Source organism: Alligator mississippiensis, chromosome 8 (genome assembly GCF_030867095.1).
Source record: "Alligator mississippiensis isolate rAllMis1 chromosome 8, rAllMis1, whole genome shotgun sequence".
In the NCBI taxonomy this organism is placed as follows: domain Eukaryota; kingdom Metazoa; phylum Chordata; order Crocodylia; family Alligatoridae; genus Alligator; species Alligator mississippiensis.
In genome coordinates, this window is record NC_081831.1 from 58,044,637 (window position 1) to 58,064,482 (window position 19,846).

The 19,846-nt window shown below is 42.2% G+C and overlaps 1 protein-coding gene across 1 annotated transcript in view; it reads right to left on the reverse strand.

Moving 5' to 3' along the window:
- Positions 1-7,424: 7,424 nt before the first annotated feature.
- LOC102564980 (sodium/hydrogen exchanger 2) overlaps positions 7,425-19,846 on the reverse strand; it is a 55,404-nt gene continuing 42,982 nt past the window's right edge. Inside the window, exons 7-11 of the mRNA XM_059733120.1 lie at positions 16,149-16,219; positions 13,319-13,481; positions 9,670-9,768; positions 8,024-8,158; positions 7,425-7,616 (exon numbers count right to left, since the gene is read on the reverse strand). Of these exons, the coding sequence (XP_059589103.1) occupies positions 7,425-7,616; positions 8,024-8,158; positions 9,670-9,768; positions 13,319-13,481; positions 16,149-16,219 (660 nt within the window). The remainder of the gene's footprint in view (positions 7,617-8,023; positions 8,159-9,669; positions 9,769-13,318; positions 13,482-16,148; positions 16,220-19,846) is intronic.

Genomic DNA, 19,846 nt, shown 5'->3' on the forward strand with positions numbered 1-19,846 from the left:
AATGCCTATCATGCCTTTCTTTTCAGTGTAGGATCATGATCCCAGGATCCCCCTGCACCAGCAAGTTGAAACCAGGTACTGACAAAATCAGCTGATTGTCACTTGGGGCTGTGGACTGAAAGGGGATCTGAAACTGGCTCCAGTCAGGTCCCCATTCCCAGCAAACAATCAGCTGATTGTCAAAACTCTGGCTGGCTTTTTTACAAGTCTCAGCACATAGGGACTCATGGATCAGACTGCCGCAGCCTGATCTTGGAGTCCCTGAGCCTAGAGCAGATTTAATACCTGCCGCCCCCTCCCCCCCCCATACCATCCAGCTGGGTGGCACGTGGGGTTTTAAAAGTCCTGGAGCATGGAGACCCTGGGATTGAGCTGCGAGGACAGCTGTGTCCTGGACCCTGGGGCTGCATCATGCTGAACCATGACACACACCTGAGTTGGCCATGGGTTATGATGAGCTGCCATCAACAGGCAACATACTCAGTTTAAGACATGACAGAAAAGAGCCAGAAAGTTGTTACATATTATATATGGAATAACATTGTGGTTCATTTACTGTATTATCATGCTTTAAATTAACTTTAACATGTGGCTCGGTTACTATTTAGGCATAATTAACCTGTTGTAAAGGAGTTCATCCAGAAAGTTATGAGAGCTACAGGACTGGATGCTGATATATCCCAACTGATGAAGAAGCACCTGTCTTGCTACCTTACTAGCTAGCTATGTATGATAAAGGAGCCAGTCAGAGTGATATGCAGGTATAATGGAAGTACTAGAACACAGCATGAAAAACAAACAAATGGATGGAAGGCATTGGCCCAAACAGAGATATTTACTAAGATGGCCATAATAGAAAGATAACTGTTTCCACTGCTAAAACAAGGAATAGAAATTATGGGTAGTCTTAAGGGGAGATGTGCACGTATGACTCATTAACATTAATGTAAATTACATCAGGATGGGCACATCTAGACATGTAATTATTGCACCAGAGTTTACTGCTCCCAGGTGCTGCGTCTTCACTTGCACCCAGGACTGGCTGGCAGAGGGCCCAGGGAGTCAGCCTGCTAGCCCAGGGCTGCTACACAGGTCGTGGTTCAGAGGAAATTTCATGTGTTTGAAATCTGGTTTCCAAACTGAACTCACAACTAGAAATTTCCAGTTTCCCACCAACTGGAGGTTGCCCCAGCTGCTCAGTGGAATTGATACTTTTGTCAGCTTTATGCCTGATGACATCAGTGACCTTGGCAAAAATACCAGTTTCACTGACCAACTTCAGGGGCTTCCCAAAATCTATGGCTCCTAGGCAGTCCTGTCATACAGATTGGTCCAGAACCACAGACCCTGGAAACCCAGTCCACAAGTCCAAACCGTCCAGGCTCGCAGACTCTAAGTCCTGGCCTCTATGCAGGAAGTATCAAAGGAGCCAAGCCCTGACTGGACCCAGGGTTCCCTAGCATCCCAGGATTCCCATCCCTGGGGCATTCCACCTGGTAGTCCCAGACCTGGGGTTCCACTAGGTGGACTAGGTTATAAAAAGGATATTCATTGTACAGTGCCAAAGAAGGCCAAGGACAACACTGGATGAAAGAAGAATAGAGGGTGACTATAGCTTTGCTCACATAGATTGATTAAATGTCACAGGGTTAAAAAAGCCATGCCTTCTTCCTTAACATGTTCATTAACTGACATTTAAGTGCCTGAGAATCCAAGAACTGGATGCCTTATTTTGGTGCTGCCATTTACAACTTTGATCACAGCAACTTCCCAAAGTCTCTATGTTATTCTCATATAAATCATCAGAACATGCCTCTGTTTATCAACACATCTTCTATCAATGCAGAATGTAGAAAAGATCACAAGCTCACTCCTCTTCCAAACACTTTGCCCTACAATGGAGGGGTAATGCAAACAGCAGTGTGAACTACCTGACCACGAAGTACGAATAAGTGGCAGCAAACCTTAAATCCTTGCCTTGACTATGGACATCCAAGACAGCAAAGAAACATCTCCGTCATCAATCACCTCCTTTATAACATACAGACAGTTGGAAATTAGACAGCTGGTGTCTGTTTTAGCTAGCAGTACTTTGTTGAGACTGCATATTTTATTTTCCAATCTATGATATGTTAGGGCTATATTTATAGCCTCCATTTCTGTTTGTACATGCTACAGACTGTGAGCATGGTCACAATGTACACGTGCAAAACCTGCACTGGCACATAAACAGGGGAAGCTGACTGACTACAGCCTCAGTTTCATGTGCAAATAGTTGTGTGTGTAAAGCAGGTATTCATCCAGCAAAGAGTGGTCTAGTGAATCCAGGCGATTCAGGGAGATTTTCCCTGTTATCTTCCTTACTAAACCATGGGGGTTGGGGGGAGGGGTGGAAATCAGCCTCATCACTCATGAGATTTTCAACTTACCAGTTAAGGACCGGCACAGTTTATATTTTGAGCTAGAGTCGTCATGTCCTGAATAAGAATCGTCCTTCTGTGATTAAGAAATAAAATGCTTTAATATTTTTTTTAATATTGTACGTCCATTAATGGCATTTGTGTTTTATAAACAAACCAGTTACAGTCCCTATGGACTCAGTTTCCATTTGTTTAATTTTTCTGGGAATATACAAGAAAAACAAAATGAAATGCTTCTAAAGTTTCATAAGAGCAAGGGTAGTTTTTAGTGAATGTTTATTGACAATTGTTTCATAAGGAATAAACTATCAGGAAAGGATTCAGGGCAGAAATGAGAAGGACTCAGCTATGACTGAACAGAAACAGTGACAGGCCAGGTACATTTATTCCCTGGCTTTATGCCAGATAGCCAGTGGAAGGCTTGTGAGGGAGAGAGCTCATGCTAATGAGTGCTTGGTCCTTTTTGCTTTACAACTAATCTTCATTCTTCATGCATTTCTGGTAGCACAATGCAGCCTGAATTGTTTGGTATTTTTTTAAACAGGGAATAAGTCCCTTATGTAGCTGCAATTTGGCATCTAGGCCCAGAAGCCAAGGCTGCCAAATCACTTTGGACACCTCCCAGCCCAGTTTTCTGTTTTGTTTTGTTCCTTTTTTTCCCTTAACCAGGGACCCGATGCCCTCAATCCACTGCTTGCCGTGCAATTGACAATTTTAATAACAATGGTTTCCGGGTTGAACAGCAGTGGCCTAGCTCCCTGGAAAGGCATCCCCAAAGCATTCAGCGACTCTCAGAGCATGCTCCATGGAGTACTCTGACATAATTACTACAGGCAGTATGTCATTTATCCCCATGGCTTACAGACAGCTCCAAAGGAGCCACTTAAGATGGGGAGGGGCATGCGTGTGTGTTGGCAGCAGCAGGAGAAGGCTGAGTGCTACGTTCCTTGGCTGCACGGGCAAGAATTTCTGGGTGCTGAATAGTAATTGTTTCTTGCACTGAAGCTCTGACAGGACCAGGTCTGAGTGTGTGTGTTAGGCTGGATAGTCAGCCTGCATGGCAAGGATACCAGCATATGCCCAGTACTAGGCATCGTGATACCTATCCACAGCAATCAAAAGTAGAAACCTAATCCCTGAATTGTCAGCACATTTTTCACTCCATGGTGGAGAAAACGAAGACCCCAAACTGAACTCTTCAGAGAAAACAGATGGCCTCAGGGTCAGGGCTCTAGAACAATAATGACAGCCTGTTTTGACCTCTTACCTAAAACAACCCATATTATGAAAAAGAATGTTATACTGATAAAGAATAGCACTTCTGTTTCATGGCTGTAGCAGGACCCTCAACACTTGGGTCCTAGCAGGCAATAGCTGGTGGATCCACATACCCCAAGAGTCCCAAACTTTCTCTCTGCTTCTCACCTGATACTATGGAAAAGCAACACCACCATGGGACTCTGCAACTGACCTGATCTAAGCAGCACAGCATGAAATTCAGATAGTATAGAATCATCCAAATCCCCAAAGAAATATCACATAACTTAGAATAAATGAAAAATGCAAGAAAAATGTTATACACACTGACAATCCATGAGCAGAAAAAGATGTGAACTGAATGGATCAAATCTATTTTTCTTTTTGAATTATTCATTTAACTCTAAACATAAAACTTATTGAGGGTATTGGAATAGCTTTTCTCTAGCAAACTGAAAATGGAAGATGACATCCACATTTCACTGGTGTTGAAAGTGTTAGAGCAGTGATTCTCAACCAGGTGCCACAGCAGCCTGGGGTACCCCAGGATCCTTGTAGGGGTGACTTGCAATACTACGTGTGCAAACACCTACATGTGACTCCAAAGATAAACCCAAAGGCTGCATCCCCATGGGTGTGGACATTTGTTTCCCCAGGGACAACTAGCAGCAGGACACCATGTGCCACTGCTAGTTGTCCCCAGGGAATGCCTGTGCCACACACCCTCTGGTGCACAGCAGGTTACCCCAGGTGAGGTAGGGGAGAACTGGGCTGGCCCCAGCAGCTTTAGCTGGGCTACTGGGGTCCTCTTGGGACTGTAGCAGCAGCCATCTTGGCCAGCAGCTGGAGTGTGGCTCTAGACGGCCAGACTCTAGTTTTGAGCCACACATGCTGCTCCCACGTGCACTCCTCCACTTTTTTTTTTTTTTGCATGGTTTTCTTCACCCTTGGATATCCAGAGGTCAAAAAAACCCCTGCACTGCTCCCTTGCAGGGTGGAGAATAGCATGACCATGATCATTGGGATATGGCCAAAGATTTCAAATAGGATTCCATAGCATCAAAACATTCTGGTGTGTTGTGATCTTTCTGAGTTCTTTCCTACAGAAGAATTGCTCTGCTATTTTTCCATAGTCAAGAAATGAGTAAAGCTAAGAACAGGCATTCTTTGAGGGGGGTCTTGAGTCTATCAAGGGGTGCTTTGAGTCTAACAAAGGGTGCCTTGGGTCTAAAACAGTTGAGAACCACTGTGTTAACAGTATCCCCTTACATCTAAGTCCTATCTCCATCTTAATTCTTAAGATTCTTCTTAACAGTTACAGAGTTTATGAAACACAGAAGTTTGTTTCATGCTTCTTTTATTTCAGTTTTGGTTTGTGAATATAATTGTAATGGTTCCATCTTGTGGTGAAATGCAGAATAGACTACTGCAAGGAACAAGATGGTGATGTTTCTCTAGTTTCATGATCTGTGATATGCCTCAGATAAATCCTGAGAGTCACATTTTTCCCTTAGGGGCATGTAAAGTGGCATTTGTGAATTTGGCTGCATTTAGCTCTCAACAGTTTCTAGCTAGAGTTCTGGAATTTTTTAAATTATAAAGCCTTTTTTGTATGTTTATGGAACATGTGTACCAAGTTGGCATAAAACTAAGTCTACATGGCATATTTTAAAATCTTGGGTATAAAATGTAAAACTAGTTCACTGGTCTTAAGGGTCAAAAACCAATTTTTTTATCAAAGTGTTTTTCTCTTTAATTGAAACAATAAAATCATCCTTACTATTTCAAATGTTCTAATTCGTTGGTTCCTATTATGAGACAGCAACCTTCTAAGACTTAATTTTGGTCTTTCAAGTAATTGCATTGAGACTTTGTTAGAACACATACAAAGCAATAGTTTTCCTATCTGTAGTAAAATATGACAAATAAAGCAACAGTTACCCACAGGTAAATACTTCCATTGGCTGCAAAGAGATTTCTTGCATGTATTACATTACTCATATGTACATTTCTGTGATTCAACAGGTGTATCTACATGTGTGCTTTAATCTGCAGTAGCCTATTTTACTGTGCATTAATGTGTCATGTAAAAAACTGTGCAGTTATATTAAACAGTAAAATAGGCTACTGCGCATTAAGCATTACTTAAAAACTATGCACATTCAATACTGTGCATTAAGGCAGTCTAATGTGCATTCCTTTAGTACCTCACATTGGAGGTACTAAATTCAATGTGCATTAGAAAAAGTGCCTGAATGCATATGCAGACGTGCCCAGTGTTTCCAGGATCAGGATCTAAATACTTCCATTTGCTTCAGCTAGAGTAAAAAAAGAGCGGTTAGTACCAACACATGGTAAGTGACAGTCACTGTAAGCTGAAAATTAATGTTGTGTTCAGCTTTGTAATGCCAACAACACAATACAAAGATCCATGCTGCAGTGCATGGTCTATAATGATGCATGCTACTTATTGGAGATCCTTTTGCAAAGATCCTGTGGCAGAATCAGGATCATGTGATTGTGTCTGCGGGTGACTACTTGTGTCACAAGTCTGAAAGATGAATGCAAGTAGTAGTACACTCACATCATTTTTTTTTACAAGCCATTGCAAATACTGTACAACTGTTCTGGCTTTTGCTTCTCCCACTAAATACCCTGGCAGTGTCCAGTCACCTTAAAAGTCCATTACCATTAATCAGAAAAAAAAGTCTGAGCCTCAACATTTGAAGTTTATACCATATGCCCTGAAATACCTAACAGAAAGAACAGAGGATGTCAATGATGAAGTGAAAGGGTTAAGAGTTGAATGCCCTTATTTATCGTATATAATCTTGCTCACAAAATTAGCATTAGCTCAATGTATTTCTTTTAAAATTTAATTATACCAAATGTTCTACAAGAACATGCCAGGTTCTCTTCTATCTATTTTGAATTATAAGTATCAATCAGCATGTAAATGATCAAATTATATCATTGCAGTTGTTTGCTAAAACACCTTCCTGCGAATGAAGGACTAGAAGTAGAAGCATTTGGTATATTACTTCAGATCTCGGTAGGCTCATCAATGACTGGAATTTCAGAAAAGAAGTCAGAGTGAAATAAAAGCCTCTGGCTGTCTACAGGTTCTTTTCCTAGCAGGGAAAAATCTCTATCTAAATAAAGAAACATTAATCATTTATTTTAAAATGTTACGCTATGTTCCTCCTGCTTTTATTATATGCATTAAAGGCTATGTTTTGCCCTTGGAGTCCTTGCTCCAACTCAGCAAAATATTAAAGCATGTGCTTAATTCCTACTGAAGTCAATGAGGTTTAAAAACATGCTTAATTTCCTCACTCAGTTTATGTGAACTACCATAAATGGGTTTTGGAAGTAAATAAGATGGGTCATTCCTACTGCCATTAGAATCATTTAAATGTAGGCTAAAAGAAACCTCAAGAGATCATCTAGTAGTTCATTCCCTGTATCAAGATAGGATTAAATATACCTGGACCATCTCAGATAGCTATTTGTCTAAATCATTTAATTGACTTCCATGGAAGTTATGGACTATGCTCCACTCTTTGTGAATATGTGCTTGCATTGAATCTTGAATTGTAGTTATCTTTCATGCTCAGTAATGAATAGTTACAGTAAAATATTTTGTCTATTTCTTTTCTGATACACAACATGAAGGGTCGTGGGGTTATGCCAGTGGTAGATGTGGCCCTTAAGTGGTCATCTTACAAATTAGATATGCGACATTTCTTATTTTTTCATTTCTTCAGGGCTTTCCAAAACTGTAGCTAGCTTAAGAAATGACAAAATTCTGACAGAAATAACAAGTTCACGAAAATGGTTCTGTCCTTTTGAAGGAACTGGAGGGTGGGGTGGTTTTACAATCCATCTGTGCTTGTAACAACTTGTGTACCAAAGGTTCTGCCTTTTATGAAATCCTCCCTGAAAAGAAAACATGAAAAATAGACCTACATCCTGTAGAAACCAGGTCTCAGGTAATAACAGATTATTAAATAAATAACTGTCCTCACACTGATAGATTATATGATAACTGGAAGCTGAAATGTGCTGTACAGGGAACTACAGTTCACTTACAAGTGAGTGTTCTGAATTTTTCAGATAACTCAAAAAGTCTCCTAGTCACTAACATTCAAATCAGGGTTGAAGGACACTTTTGTATAGGCATTAGACTGTGACTTTTTTCTTTAAACCATTTTCTTTCTGGAGCTCAGTGCTAACTTTTATATCATCAGTACTTAATAAGAGACTCCTCATCAGTGAATATTCAAGAGAATGAACATGAAATGTGCACCACACTACAATTAAAAGGTTTTCTGACCCCTTATTACCTCCTTTCCAGAGTGAGCCAAGTCACTTTTGTTCATTTGCAACCGAAGACTCCTGTGTCTGAGGATTAGGATCTCTTTTGCCTGTTCCTCTGTCCCAGTCTCTCCAGGAAGCGTGTGCCTGTTGTATGCTGGCACCTGCTCACATTCCACCAAAACACAGATGTTAAACTGAATGTATAAAACATCTGCTATATTCAACATAAGATAACTCAAAGCAATCTCCATGAGGAATTATAAAAGCATCTTCCACATCCATGAAATGAGAAAGAGCTTGTTCCAGCTCTAACTGGAGTCAATGGGAATCTTTCTATCAGCTTTAATGGGGATTGGTTCAGCACCATATTTAGTACAAGTATCAATTTTTATGGCCAGATTCTGCTCTCACTAGTTCCAGTGTAAATGTGGAGTCTTTCCACTGTCTAGTTTGGATTTAGACTGGAGTTAGTAAAAACAGAAACCAGAGCTTGATTTTTCCCCATGTGCTTTTCCCATTCCCCAGAAGTCTTATCTTGTTGCCTTTCAGCTCAACAGAAAGACTAAAGGTGGTATTTGATCCCTCTGTGCTGAGATACCCACATTACCCACATCCCCAGTGATCTGGCATTTCATGCCTAATCCAAAATACAAAGGCTTAGTTAGACTTTAAGGATAAGGCTCCACATCTCACCATATGAGCAACTAATATAGCACAGTCATGCACTCTGTAAAAAAACCTAAGACAGAAAGCCAGAGATTATTCATGAGTTATTCTGCAAGCAGCAGGCATGTTTTATACATCCCAAGTGTATAAGCTTCATAGCAAAACTGCTGAGCGGCTTTAAAACATTTTTCAATTAATTCCTACTAGTGGGTCACAGCTTTCTGTAGGCCAAAAACATTACACACAAGAGAGACTGCTTGTAAACTCTACACACCTCCTGGGATACCAGGGGTTCTCTGTGGCCCCACTCGTCCATTTTCTATCTACCAGGGTCCTTTATTCTCCCTTATGCCAAGGGCCCTCTGTGCCACCTTTGTTTCCCATTTTCCCCAATGTTCTTCCATTCCTCCTTCGTTCTACATCCCCAAACAAGGCTTTTCTATTCCCCCAATGACCCCCAAGCTGGGGCTGTGTGTGCCATCATTCCCTTCATCCCTCATTCATCCCCCTTCCTCCCTGCAACCCCATTTTAATATTTTTTTCTCTGTGTCTTTCAGGTTGCCAACACTTTCAGTTGGATCAGGATCATGAGCAGAGCTAGGATGCGGGATTTTATGATAGAATGTGTTAACTGCAATTCCTAAGCAGTTCTTGTACCTACAGGCAATTGGAGAGATGCTTAAAGCTGCTGGCTGTGGTAAACAAATGCCTTGCTGCCCATATATTCCCTGTTTCCCCCTTTCTGTGCTGTATATTGATGCTAGAACATTTCCTGAAATTATCGAACTGTTTGGATGCAGCATTCAAAAGCCATGTTGTAAACAGAGCAGCAAAGAAGTGCCATTGAGTTGAGTGTTAGATCTCATTTCTCACAGCCAGTTCTCCTTATAGACAGCTCATTAATAGCATATCTAAATAATACTAACATCTGCACATGCTGCTGAGAAAGGCACTAATTGTACTGTACTGTCTGAATACCATATATCTCGAGTAAACAAAACCTTACCGTTCTTCTGATTTTGTACAGGTTCCTTGCCAATATTTTCTGTATATTTTCCAGTACATCTGAATTCAGGCTATCCACTATTTTGACCATTCCAGCAGACTTTCGGCTGTCACTGCAAAGAAAACACATAGGTTCTTCATTAATGCTTATCACGGGAGATAAGCTGCAAAGTCCCTTAATAAAGTGGAGGTTACCATCAGCAGCTTGTTTGCCAAAGACAAAGAACAATATGGGGACTTTGGATAAGAGAACAGCAAGAACCAGTGGAAGAACAAAAATGTCTGGAGGAGATGGGATGAAAGTCTGTCATTTTAATGTTTTACCTAACTGCCCAGGCTTGCCATTGTTTTCTCCATAATGACTAAGTAATTGTACAGGTGCAAAACCAGCCTGTACCACACAAACAGGGTAAATGTTCATTGTTCAGGTACAATCTTAGGCAGTGATATGCACCCACACAGCACTGACAGGAGGTCTATTGCTGGGTAATTCAGTGATACTGGACACCAACTGCATTTTAATTTATTATCTTTCTGGGTGACACCAACCCTTCCTGTGGAGACAGAAAGCAAGAAGCAGAAGAGAGGAAACTTTGTAAGGTCTCCATGTAACTCTTCCCTGAAGTGGGATGGGCTTTGGGATGCAGACTTCCAAGTCCATGGACCCAGAATTTTATGCCTCAGCTCTCTGTTCTTGGGCAACCCTGGCACAGGATGCAGTCTGCCTGACTCACAAGGACTCACCCCCCCCCCCCTCTACCTAAATGAAACTGATTAAGATGCAGTGAGAGACGCACCTAAGACCCTCACCAGATAAGGGTGACAAGAGTGAATCAACTGCCCTAGGTCTCATTTACATCCGAGATGGAACCAGATGACCATTCATTTACATGAGAGATGGAAAACAGAAAGCCTGAAGCAGAGACTGCAGTGAATTCTGGGACCAGAGAAGCAGGAGAGCGCTGCATGATGGGGAATCTGTGCTTCCAATGTTAATCAACCCTTGTTCACACACACCCAGCTCAGCATTTATCAGACCAGTCCTAATCTGGATTTGCTAAGGACTTTCCCCACCCCAGACACACACACACAGCTCTAAGTTTAATAGGCATCTCGGGCCGTACATTCCCCGGTCCCACTGTGGGAGGCCTATTTAAACTTGATTGACTAAAACTCGGTTGCCAGGTTAGGGAATGCTGAGGCAAGAGACCGAGTCCGAGGGGGTATGGGCAACATTTGAACAATGGTTAAGTGTTCATCACAGCATCCAGCCTGCTAGAGCCCTAATCACAGGTGTTGTCATATCTTTCCCGAGACGACTGGTGGGAGTCCTCTCCACAAAAGGTTATGAGCACCCCAAAAATTGTCTTAAGTCTGTTAAAAGACTATAGTAAGATCTGGAAAAGTCATGCTAAGCTGAGGCTTGTGCACAACAAGTAAAAATCCAAAATCCTGATGCTGCAAGCTATCTATTGTTCCTGAAGAAACCATGAGATATCCCATCAGTATATCTGCCATCCATAGGAATCTCAAGCTGGCTCCCAAGCATTTGGTTACTCCCTAATCTTAAGTGTTTCCTGATTATCAATCAGTTTCCTGAGATGGTCCAAACCAGTTAACCCCTTGTCAATAGAAAAGACAATGATTTACACTACTGAGGGTGCTTCGAAGCAGCTGAACTGAGGGTATAAAAATCTGTAAGTGTGTGTGCTGAAAGAGGAGAAAGAAAAAGAAGAAGAAGCAGGAGGAAAGGAGGAGAAGAAGAAAGAAGAAGAAAACTCCTGTGCTGACACCATCCCCTGTCATTCTTGGGACGCTGGAAGAACATATCATCTCTCTCTTTAAGGACTGTGCTACGAACTGTGCCTGTCAGCTTTGCAGCCTGAGTACCGTGGACTAGGTGAGACCCCAGCGTTCTCTCTCTTCTTCTTTCTAGGCATAAACTTCTGAACCTGAACTGTATTAGTTAAGCTTGAGCTAAGTTTCCCCAAATACTTAGTGAAACCAGGGTAGTATTGTCATTGTTTGTGTTTGTTTTTCTTTTGCATGTCTATTACTACTAGTACTATTATATATTTCATATGCTTAGCAATAAATAACTTTTATAGTCAAACTGGTAGTAATTGGGTATATTTTTCCTTCTCTGCTTCTCTTTCCTCCCATGCTCTGCAGCAACGCTTCTTTTACCTATGCTAAAGTTCCCTGTGAAGCCCAAATTATTGTGGGGTCTGCTCATCAAGAGGCCAAAGATTGGGACGTTCTGAGTTTGAAACACATAAGGGGATCAGCTTGTACAGGCTGATTGACCCAGTTTGACTCAGACGTGCCCTTATGAACTGAATGCTGGCCCATGAGGGTGTCAGCTGGACACCCAGCCGGATTCAGAGGGATTCTGTTCACCTGTGTGCTTGTGTTTGACTGCATTTTATTGTTGCTCTTATGAACTGATTCTTGGCATATGAGGGTGTCAGCCTGTCCATGCTGATCAGCCCGGCCAGGTCAGGCGTGTCACGTTAATTTGTGTGTGTTTGTGTGTATGACTGATTTGGTGACTGGAGGACCCCAGTCCCATTGAGATTGAGTCCTGCAAGATAACTCCACTGGGGGTGAGGGCTTGCAGAAGGGAGAGATACAGCTCCGTATAGTAACACAAGCAGCACATTGACAGAATCACCAAGACCCTAGAAACTATCCCTAATAAATGAGCACACCCCAAAGTAATGGGCAAATTTGGTAACAAGAAGAACCACTAGTATGTTTTTTTCCCAGTGGATATTGGTCAGTCTATACTGGTATCTGGTCCCTTTGGCTGCTTACAGAAATGAAGAAAAAAAAGTGCTTTACTTTCAGTTCAGCGTGTCCCCACGCCAAGCACAGTGCGTGCCCAGAAGAGGCATCATGTTGGTTTGACCTGGCTTGCCAAATGTCTGTATAGATCATGTGCTTCAGCAGGGCTTTTTGGCAATGTTATCTAATAGCTGATTGAATCAGCTTTAGATAAAAGCCCCAAAAAGCCCCACTGAAGCACCTAATCTATACAGAAGCTGGGGAGCTAGGTCAAACTGACATGCTTCCTCTTCCAGTTAACTGCTGAATGGGGGCTCCATGTCTGTCACAGCCTTTGTCACTGAGCACAACTAAGCTGCTTGGTCACCCCAGATGTAGGCAGCAGTGCTTTCAGATTTGATGTATGTGAGGTTGCATTTGGGTCCCTTCCCCATCTCCATGCTACAGCAATCTTTATTCCTTCACCATCCCTAGTAGGCAGCAGCCCAGGCAGATAAGCCAGTCTGGTGCCTCAGCTACTTGGAATCAACTGACAAACTGAATTTTAATTGGGGAAAGTGTTTTACTATAAAGTTAATTGTATAACCATCTTGTGTCAGGGAACTGGCTAGCACTTTCATCTTTTGAGAGCCCATTCATGTAGTGTGGACAATCCAAACATGTAGGGAATGAGTTTTGTCAGGAGTTTTTTTAACCACATTTTCCATTTGAGAAAAGTTTTTGTCATTTCCGTGTTCCCTGAGGGCACATTTGTGTTACCGGGAAATAAGCCCCACAGATTTCCCCAGCAGGGAATCCACCTCACATTAGCTTTTCTGAATTACTATGTGTGTCATTAGAGAGGGTTAGGAACATACTTACACCAAAGATGCATGGGATGGTGTATGAATTAACTGGCCTGCTTCTACAAGCTCAATGGCATGTTTCCTCTCCAGCTTTTCATAGAGAAGCACGATACTTGATTTGGGCTGGCTGTACTCTCGGAGTAGGAACTTCTGCAAATACTTGCTGTTGAAGTACTCAAATCTGTCCAAGAACAAATAAGACAAAGCATGGGGTTGATTCACACATTATAGACTAACTAAATCAAAGATATATAGCATAAGCTTCCATATGCCCAAGAGAAAACACTGTTGTGCTTACACCATCATGCTCTTTGGTTTGAACAGAGTTACAGAAATTCCTTTATAACTTTACTCCAAGACTCAGACCTAGTTTTAACAGATGAGCTTGTACTCCTTTAACTACGTGTTTTCCAGCAACTAATGGTTCAGGATACCTGTCCTGCCCAGTTTTCTGCCTGGGCATATCACAAGTATAAGATTGGACACCATATTAATTCAATAGTGTAGCACATAGATTAAGTCAGTGGTGATCAACTCTGAGTGGCACAAGGCAATCTGCAGGCCAGACTGGACCCACAAGCCAGGATCTGGCCTGTATTGCCTCTGCCAAGCCCTGCATGCCCCCATACAGAAATCAGTCTGCAGGGCCTGTACTGCCCCACCCAGCCCTGCATGCCAGGATCAGGCCCTGTGCTGCCCTGAGCACCTGATGTAGCATTCAGGGCCACCCCTAAATTAAGTTATTTACGCTCCTCTGAATGCAATTTGTCATGTCATAAAATGCCTTCAAAGAGCCAAAACTATCTTAAAGTCCATCTGATACATCAGATCAAACAGACTTGAAAGAAATCAAGCCAGCAGCCTAAGCAGCTTCCAGAAGCCTCTCTCAATTCAGCTCCCTCTTCTGTCTGCTTAGACAGCTCTCATCGCAGTACTTGGAGCACATCTAGTTCACATCAGTTACTGGCACTTAGGCTTGGCTATTGTTTGGCCCCATGTATATCTTTCTAGCCAACAGGAACATGCGCTACATTCAGGAGGATCCAATCCTGAATTTGTAAGTAGGCAACACTTTCAATACCCTCTAGTGGCTGTTCCAAATACAGTAAATCTCAGCAGAAAAAAAGTGTGTCAGACTGTTACCTAGAATCCTTACCAGAAAGGAAGGTATATCAGTGTTTGTACAATGAAATAATTAAATATGGTAGATCATTAGCAATGCACTTTAGGGTCTTTGTTTTCCTTTATAAAACCCAACTTCCCAAATGTGTACAAATCTACCAGTTTGTGATTTGTCCATTGACAGCAGTTTCCAAAGACTGTTCCAAACAACTTACCTTTCCCTGCTATTAACAAGGTGGACATAGAAAAGCACTGTTTTCAGATTTGTGCTTCTTCACTGATCTAAACACAAGAATGACTAACAGCAGTAGCACTGACAGGGAAGAGGAGAGGTGGACAATGAAAGGGAAGGAGGAGCAAACTGAATTAAACCAGAAATGTAAAGAATATCTGCAGGTTCAATAATATAACAGCAAATACCTGTAACATGAAGAAAAATAAATGATAAAAGGCAACAAATAATAGATTATGTACTGTTCCTGTTCTTTAAAGGAAACAGGTTTTTCCTTAGGCTACAGAGATATTAATTGTTGTATCACTAGCATTGTTAAAGTAATGAAAATGTCCTTGTCTGCCCATGTCCCTTTTTTTAGAGTTGAGTTTGCTTATTTCTGAATGCTGGGCTGGACATCCCGTATCTTCTGCCTTTACCTTCAGCTGTCATTGTAAAAGGACTTCATGCTCCTCTCCAAACCAATTAGAGCAGCATCAAAAAAGAGAGAGGGAGACTCACAAAGGAATGAGAAACAAATTACTGGTAGTTCCCCAAACTCCCCATAATCCACAAAGTAGGATGTAAAGGACTGGGGCACATTCAATTTTATAAAAATGAAAGACTAATGGAAATAACCATATTGAAACAGATAATGCCAGAATGATCCCAACATTTCCAAGCTTAGCCATGTCTGTATGAGCATAAGTAATGTTGGCATCTTAGTCTTTAAACTGGGGTGCGCACAAGTTCCTCTTTGACACTTTTGCTCTTGAAAATCAGAATGAATTCACTCTGCTATTTTGGTGCATCATTCCAACTTTGCCCCAGCAGGATATCAAAGGCCCAGATGGTACTAGCACTTTCCTAGTGTTCCTGCTATACCTAACCAGCAGTAAGAATCAGCACACCCTGGCAAAAAATATGGTGTCTGGAAAATGTGAGGTTCAGCTCTTTCAAGCTGTACTATTGTGCTTCCTGTTATATGTAGGAGCAACTTTAACTTAAATCTGTCCAGGTAAGCATGTACATATTTGCAGGGCTAGGGCCCCAATCAGCACCACAAAGAAACAAGCTGCTGGAATGATCACTGAAGCAACAAGTGCTGTGCATGGTGCTGGCATGACAACTCTTGTAAGCCTTTCATTTAAAGCATTTCAGAGTCTGCTTTGATGGGGAGGGGGAGCTAAGGTTTTTGGGATAAGGGTTTTGGGAAGAGAACAAAGGAATCCTCTTCAGTGCTGTAGTATGTGTGACATTCAGAGGAGGAAGGAGAGAATCGTCATGGAGGAAGGGGGATGGTCTGTTCTGACTTGGTGCCCAGACAAGCTGGTTACATCTTCCCTGCTTGAAAAAAGAAAGGAGAAGCTGCCCTCTCTTTGTTTGCAACTGTCATCTGCTTTATGACACATGGATGGATGAAGCTCAGCAATCCCCAGTGGAAACTTATGGAAACAGAACCAGGCTCATTTTCTTCTACACATGTACACAGTTGTATTTTTGGCAAATCCTTACTTGTCTTTCCAGTAATACTGTCCCCAGTGTCCACATATATCTTCTATGCCAGCCAGCAAATGATCCAAGAACTAAACAGAAGAGAGGATTTTGCTATACACTGGTGTATTATTGCATACATGATGAACTCTGTTAGATTACATCAAAAACCAGCAGACAAAATGTGAGACATTTTTAGCTAGGTACACAGATCCAGTGAACAAGGACAGGAGCCATCTGTGTAATTCCCCGTTCAATTATACATGCATATTCTTTGGTTCTAGAGTACAATGAGTGATTTGCTTCTTTCTTTCAGTTCTGTGAAAACAAAGACTAATCACTGAGGGACATGGATCTGTTCCTTATGATACATGCAGGATGGCCAACGGCTTGTATGTTCTGCATATTGGGGCTTGATAAACACTGAAAGCTCCTACCATCATGGTTTGAAGGCAACTTATCTCAGGAGAAAGATGCCTTTAATTCACAGCTGGTAGCTGGGGCTTCTCTTGAATAATAAATTCTCCCCTGTCCCAGAGCCAGTCCACATTTCTGTATGAAAGATCCTGAACAGGTTTATTTACAAAGCTTAACACACATTCAAAGTCTTTGGAACTTTCCAAATTGCCTCCCTAGCTGCTGTCATCAATAGACAGGCAGCAGATTCTGCTATGCTACTGTTCATTACTTCATCAACCACCTGGACCTAAGCTCTCAGAAGCTTCCTCCCATTCTAGTTAGAGAAATCTACTTTTGCAGTTAGAGATATTCTAAGTTTCCAATGTGTATGGAGTTGAGAATGTGAGCATACTCTCTAAATCCAGCTTTCCTCATACTTTGATTCTCCTGAATACCACAACCCATGATTACCCATGAATACCAGCTACCATGATTTCAGAAATGCTATCCTAAGACTTGGTGGGGCTTTTCCATCAGGTTAACTCCTTTGAGCTAATGTGACTGAAGAAAAAACACACTCTTTTTGCCTGTCAAAACAGGTCCTTCAGAGGTGGCTTGAAAGAGGGATGCTCACAAAATGTAATGCTACAGAAATTTGCCTTCTCGCCTCTCTCCTAAGATTCTGTTTTCCATCTTTCCAGCAATAGGAAATACTAAGAAGATTAATTGTACTTAGTCTTTTAAGCAGAAGTTTGTTTGAGTAATAAATGTTTGACAGATACCTGCCCTGCCATGTAGGAATAAATGAAATAGGTGAATTATTTACCCACTGAGTCTTAGTGGATATCCATTTCTGGCCCAACTTTACACTTCATATATTTAAATTAGGATGGATCAGAACCACAAATCACTGACAGGAAGCTCTTTCTTATTGTTATATTTGTACAGTACCAGCAGTGTGTTTCTGATAGGCCCAGGAAATGTCTACACTGCTAATCCAGACAGAACGCCATGTTAATGTCTCAGGAATGGACAATCTATTTTATGAGAGTCAATTAAAAGAGCTTAGCAATATGAAGGGTGAGAGGAAATATGATTAATTCCTCTTTGTAAACACATTCATAGGGTAAATATCAGGGAGGAGGAAGAGTTATTTATATTAACAATATTGGCACAAGATCAAACAAATTCAAACATATCACAAACAAAATTATACTGGAAATTAAAAGGAGTGAAGCTTGGAATGGTGCTTGCAATGGGAGCAAGGAACATGAAATGCTTCAAGGTGGAGCCTGACAAGTTTATGAATGGGATTACATGGTAAAATAGAGTTGTTCTTAAGCTAGTAATCTGCAGTGGACCTGGGCATACCATGCAGGAGAGTGGGGAGTCGTGGCAGGGGGGCGGAATGGGTCTAAGAGCCAGGGAAGGAGGTGAACAGGGGTTTGAAGAGCTTGGGGAAGAAGTGCCATGCAAGAATCTTACCCTAGCTGCTGCTATCACTGCACGCTCTGCCCACTCTGGTTCTTGCTCTTAAAGCAGTAGCACTGTAATGTCTGTGCACCAGCTGCTGCTTCAAGAGAAATGCTGTAGAGTAGGGCTGTGTGAAGCTTCAGTCCCTGATTTGATTTGGTGGAAATTTGACCCGATTCGTTGCCCAAATCTCTGAATCCAAATCGAATCAGAGAACCCTTTAATCTCTCCAAATCGGAACCCTCAGAGAGAATCAGAGAGATTTGGAAAGATTTGGAGATTTGGACATAGACACAGCTTTAAATGTTTTTTCTACATATCTTGAGGTAGCAAGAGCTTGTGAGTCCTGTGATGTTGGGGTGCATGGAGTGTCCCACAGGAGCGTGGGGGGCTCCCCAGTGCACTCAGCAACAGACCTGGAACTGGACCAGAAGTACTTCCAGTCCACTTCCGGGTCCATCAGGGAGCATGCTGGGGGGCCGCCATGCATCCCCCCAGCTCAGCGACTAGTGCCTCCTGGGTTCAGGGAGCACCCAGGGTCCCCCTGTGGCCAATCGCTGAGCCAGGGGGATGCGGGGGTCCCCCCTGAGTGCTCCCTGGAAGACCTGGAAGTAGACTGGAAGTACTTCCAGTCTACTTCCAGGTTTGCTACCAAGCACATAGAGGGCCCCCCACACTCCTGTGGGATTCTCCATGCGCCCCAGGATCGCAGTGCTCACAAGCCATGCTGGTACCTTGAGGTATGTAGAAAAAACATTTAAAGCTGTGTCTGCGTCCAAATCGCTGATTCTCCAAATCAGCATCAAATCCTCAGATTTGGATTCAGCCAAATCGAATCAAGGACAGTGATCCAAATCAACTAATTGAATCACTATCCCTGATTCAGGACGAATCTGAATCGAATAGGACCCATTTCGCACACCCCTACTGTAGAGTTGTTCTTGCTGAAGGCACACAGACTCCACAGGGATGGGGGACAATTTTGATGCCCTCCAAGTTGGCTGATGTCCCTCTCACTCACCCCTAGTTATATAATACTGATAATCAGCACAAATTATATCTGAATTCAAGTGTCTGGTATCTACAGGATTAGGCTAAAAAAGGCAACTGTATCTCATTGCCTGTAGGGGGCAGAAAGTAAAGCATTATTCTGGCATTCATTTCTTTTTCGTTGTCCTCTGAAGCCTTGGACACTAGCTACAGCTAAATACGGGAGTGTGGCTGGGATGTGCTAGTCAGTGCTTTTCAACCAGTGTGCCATGGCACACCAGTGAGCCACAGAGAGCTCCCTGTTATGTTCCAAGAATTTTGGAATAATGGGAAGAAAGTTCTCCAGCCATCTAGCACTAATGAGTAAGCCACGCTGATGAGATATTCACAGAAGACTTGCACATGTGTTGGCTGTAGGGGAGAGAGAGAACTAAACAAGCAGAAGGAAATTCATCTATTGCGCATGTGTTGGCTGTGGGGGATGCACAGTTCATGAGCCTCTGAACAGCTGTGCCACAGAATTTTGTTGCAGCAATGAGTTACAATGAGCTTATAACTATGGGGATGGGGAATCCATCAACAGGTATGCCACGGAAAGTTTTTACTAATGTAAGCATGCCTTGGGATGGAAAAGGTTGGGAAACACTGTGCTAGTGCTTCTAATGGTATTTAAAAACTGTTCAATGCACGGAGATCACCAGTCCATCACAGCAGCAGACTGGCATAGCTACTTATGTTGATGGGTATCTACAGTGGGCCCATTTCCATTCTATCCTTGGCAAAAGTTCTGGTTACATGAGGGCTGCAAAATTAGCCCATTATTTGTGATGCTATGAATGCAAATATTTAGTTTAAAA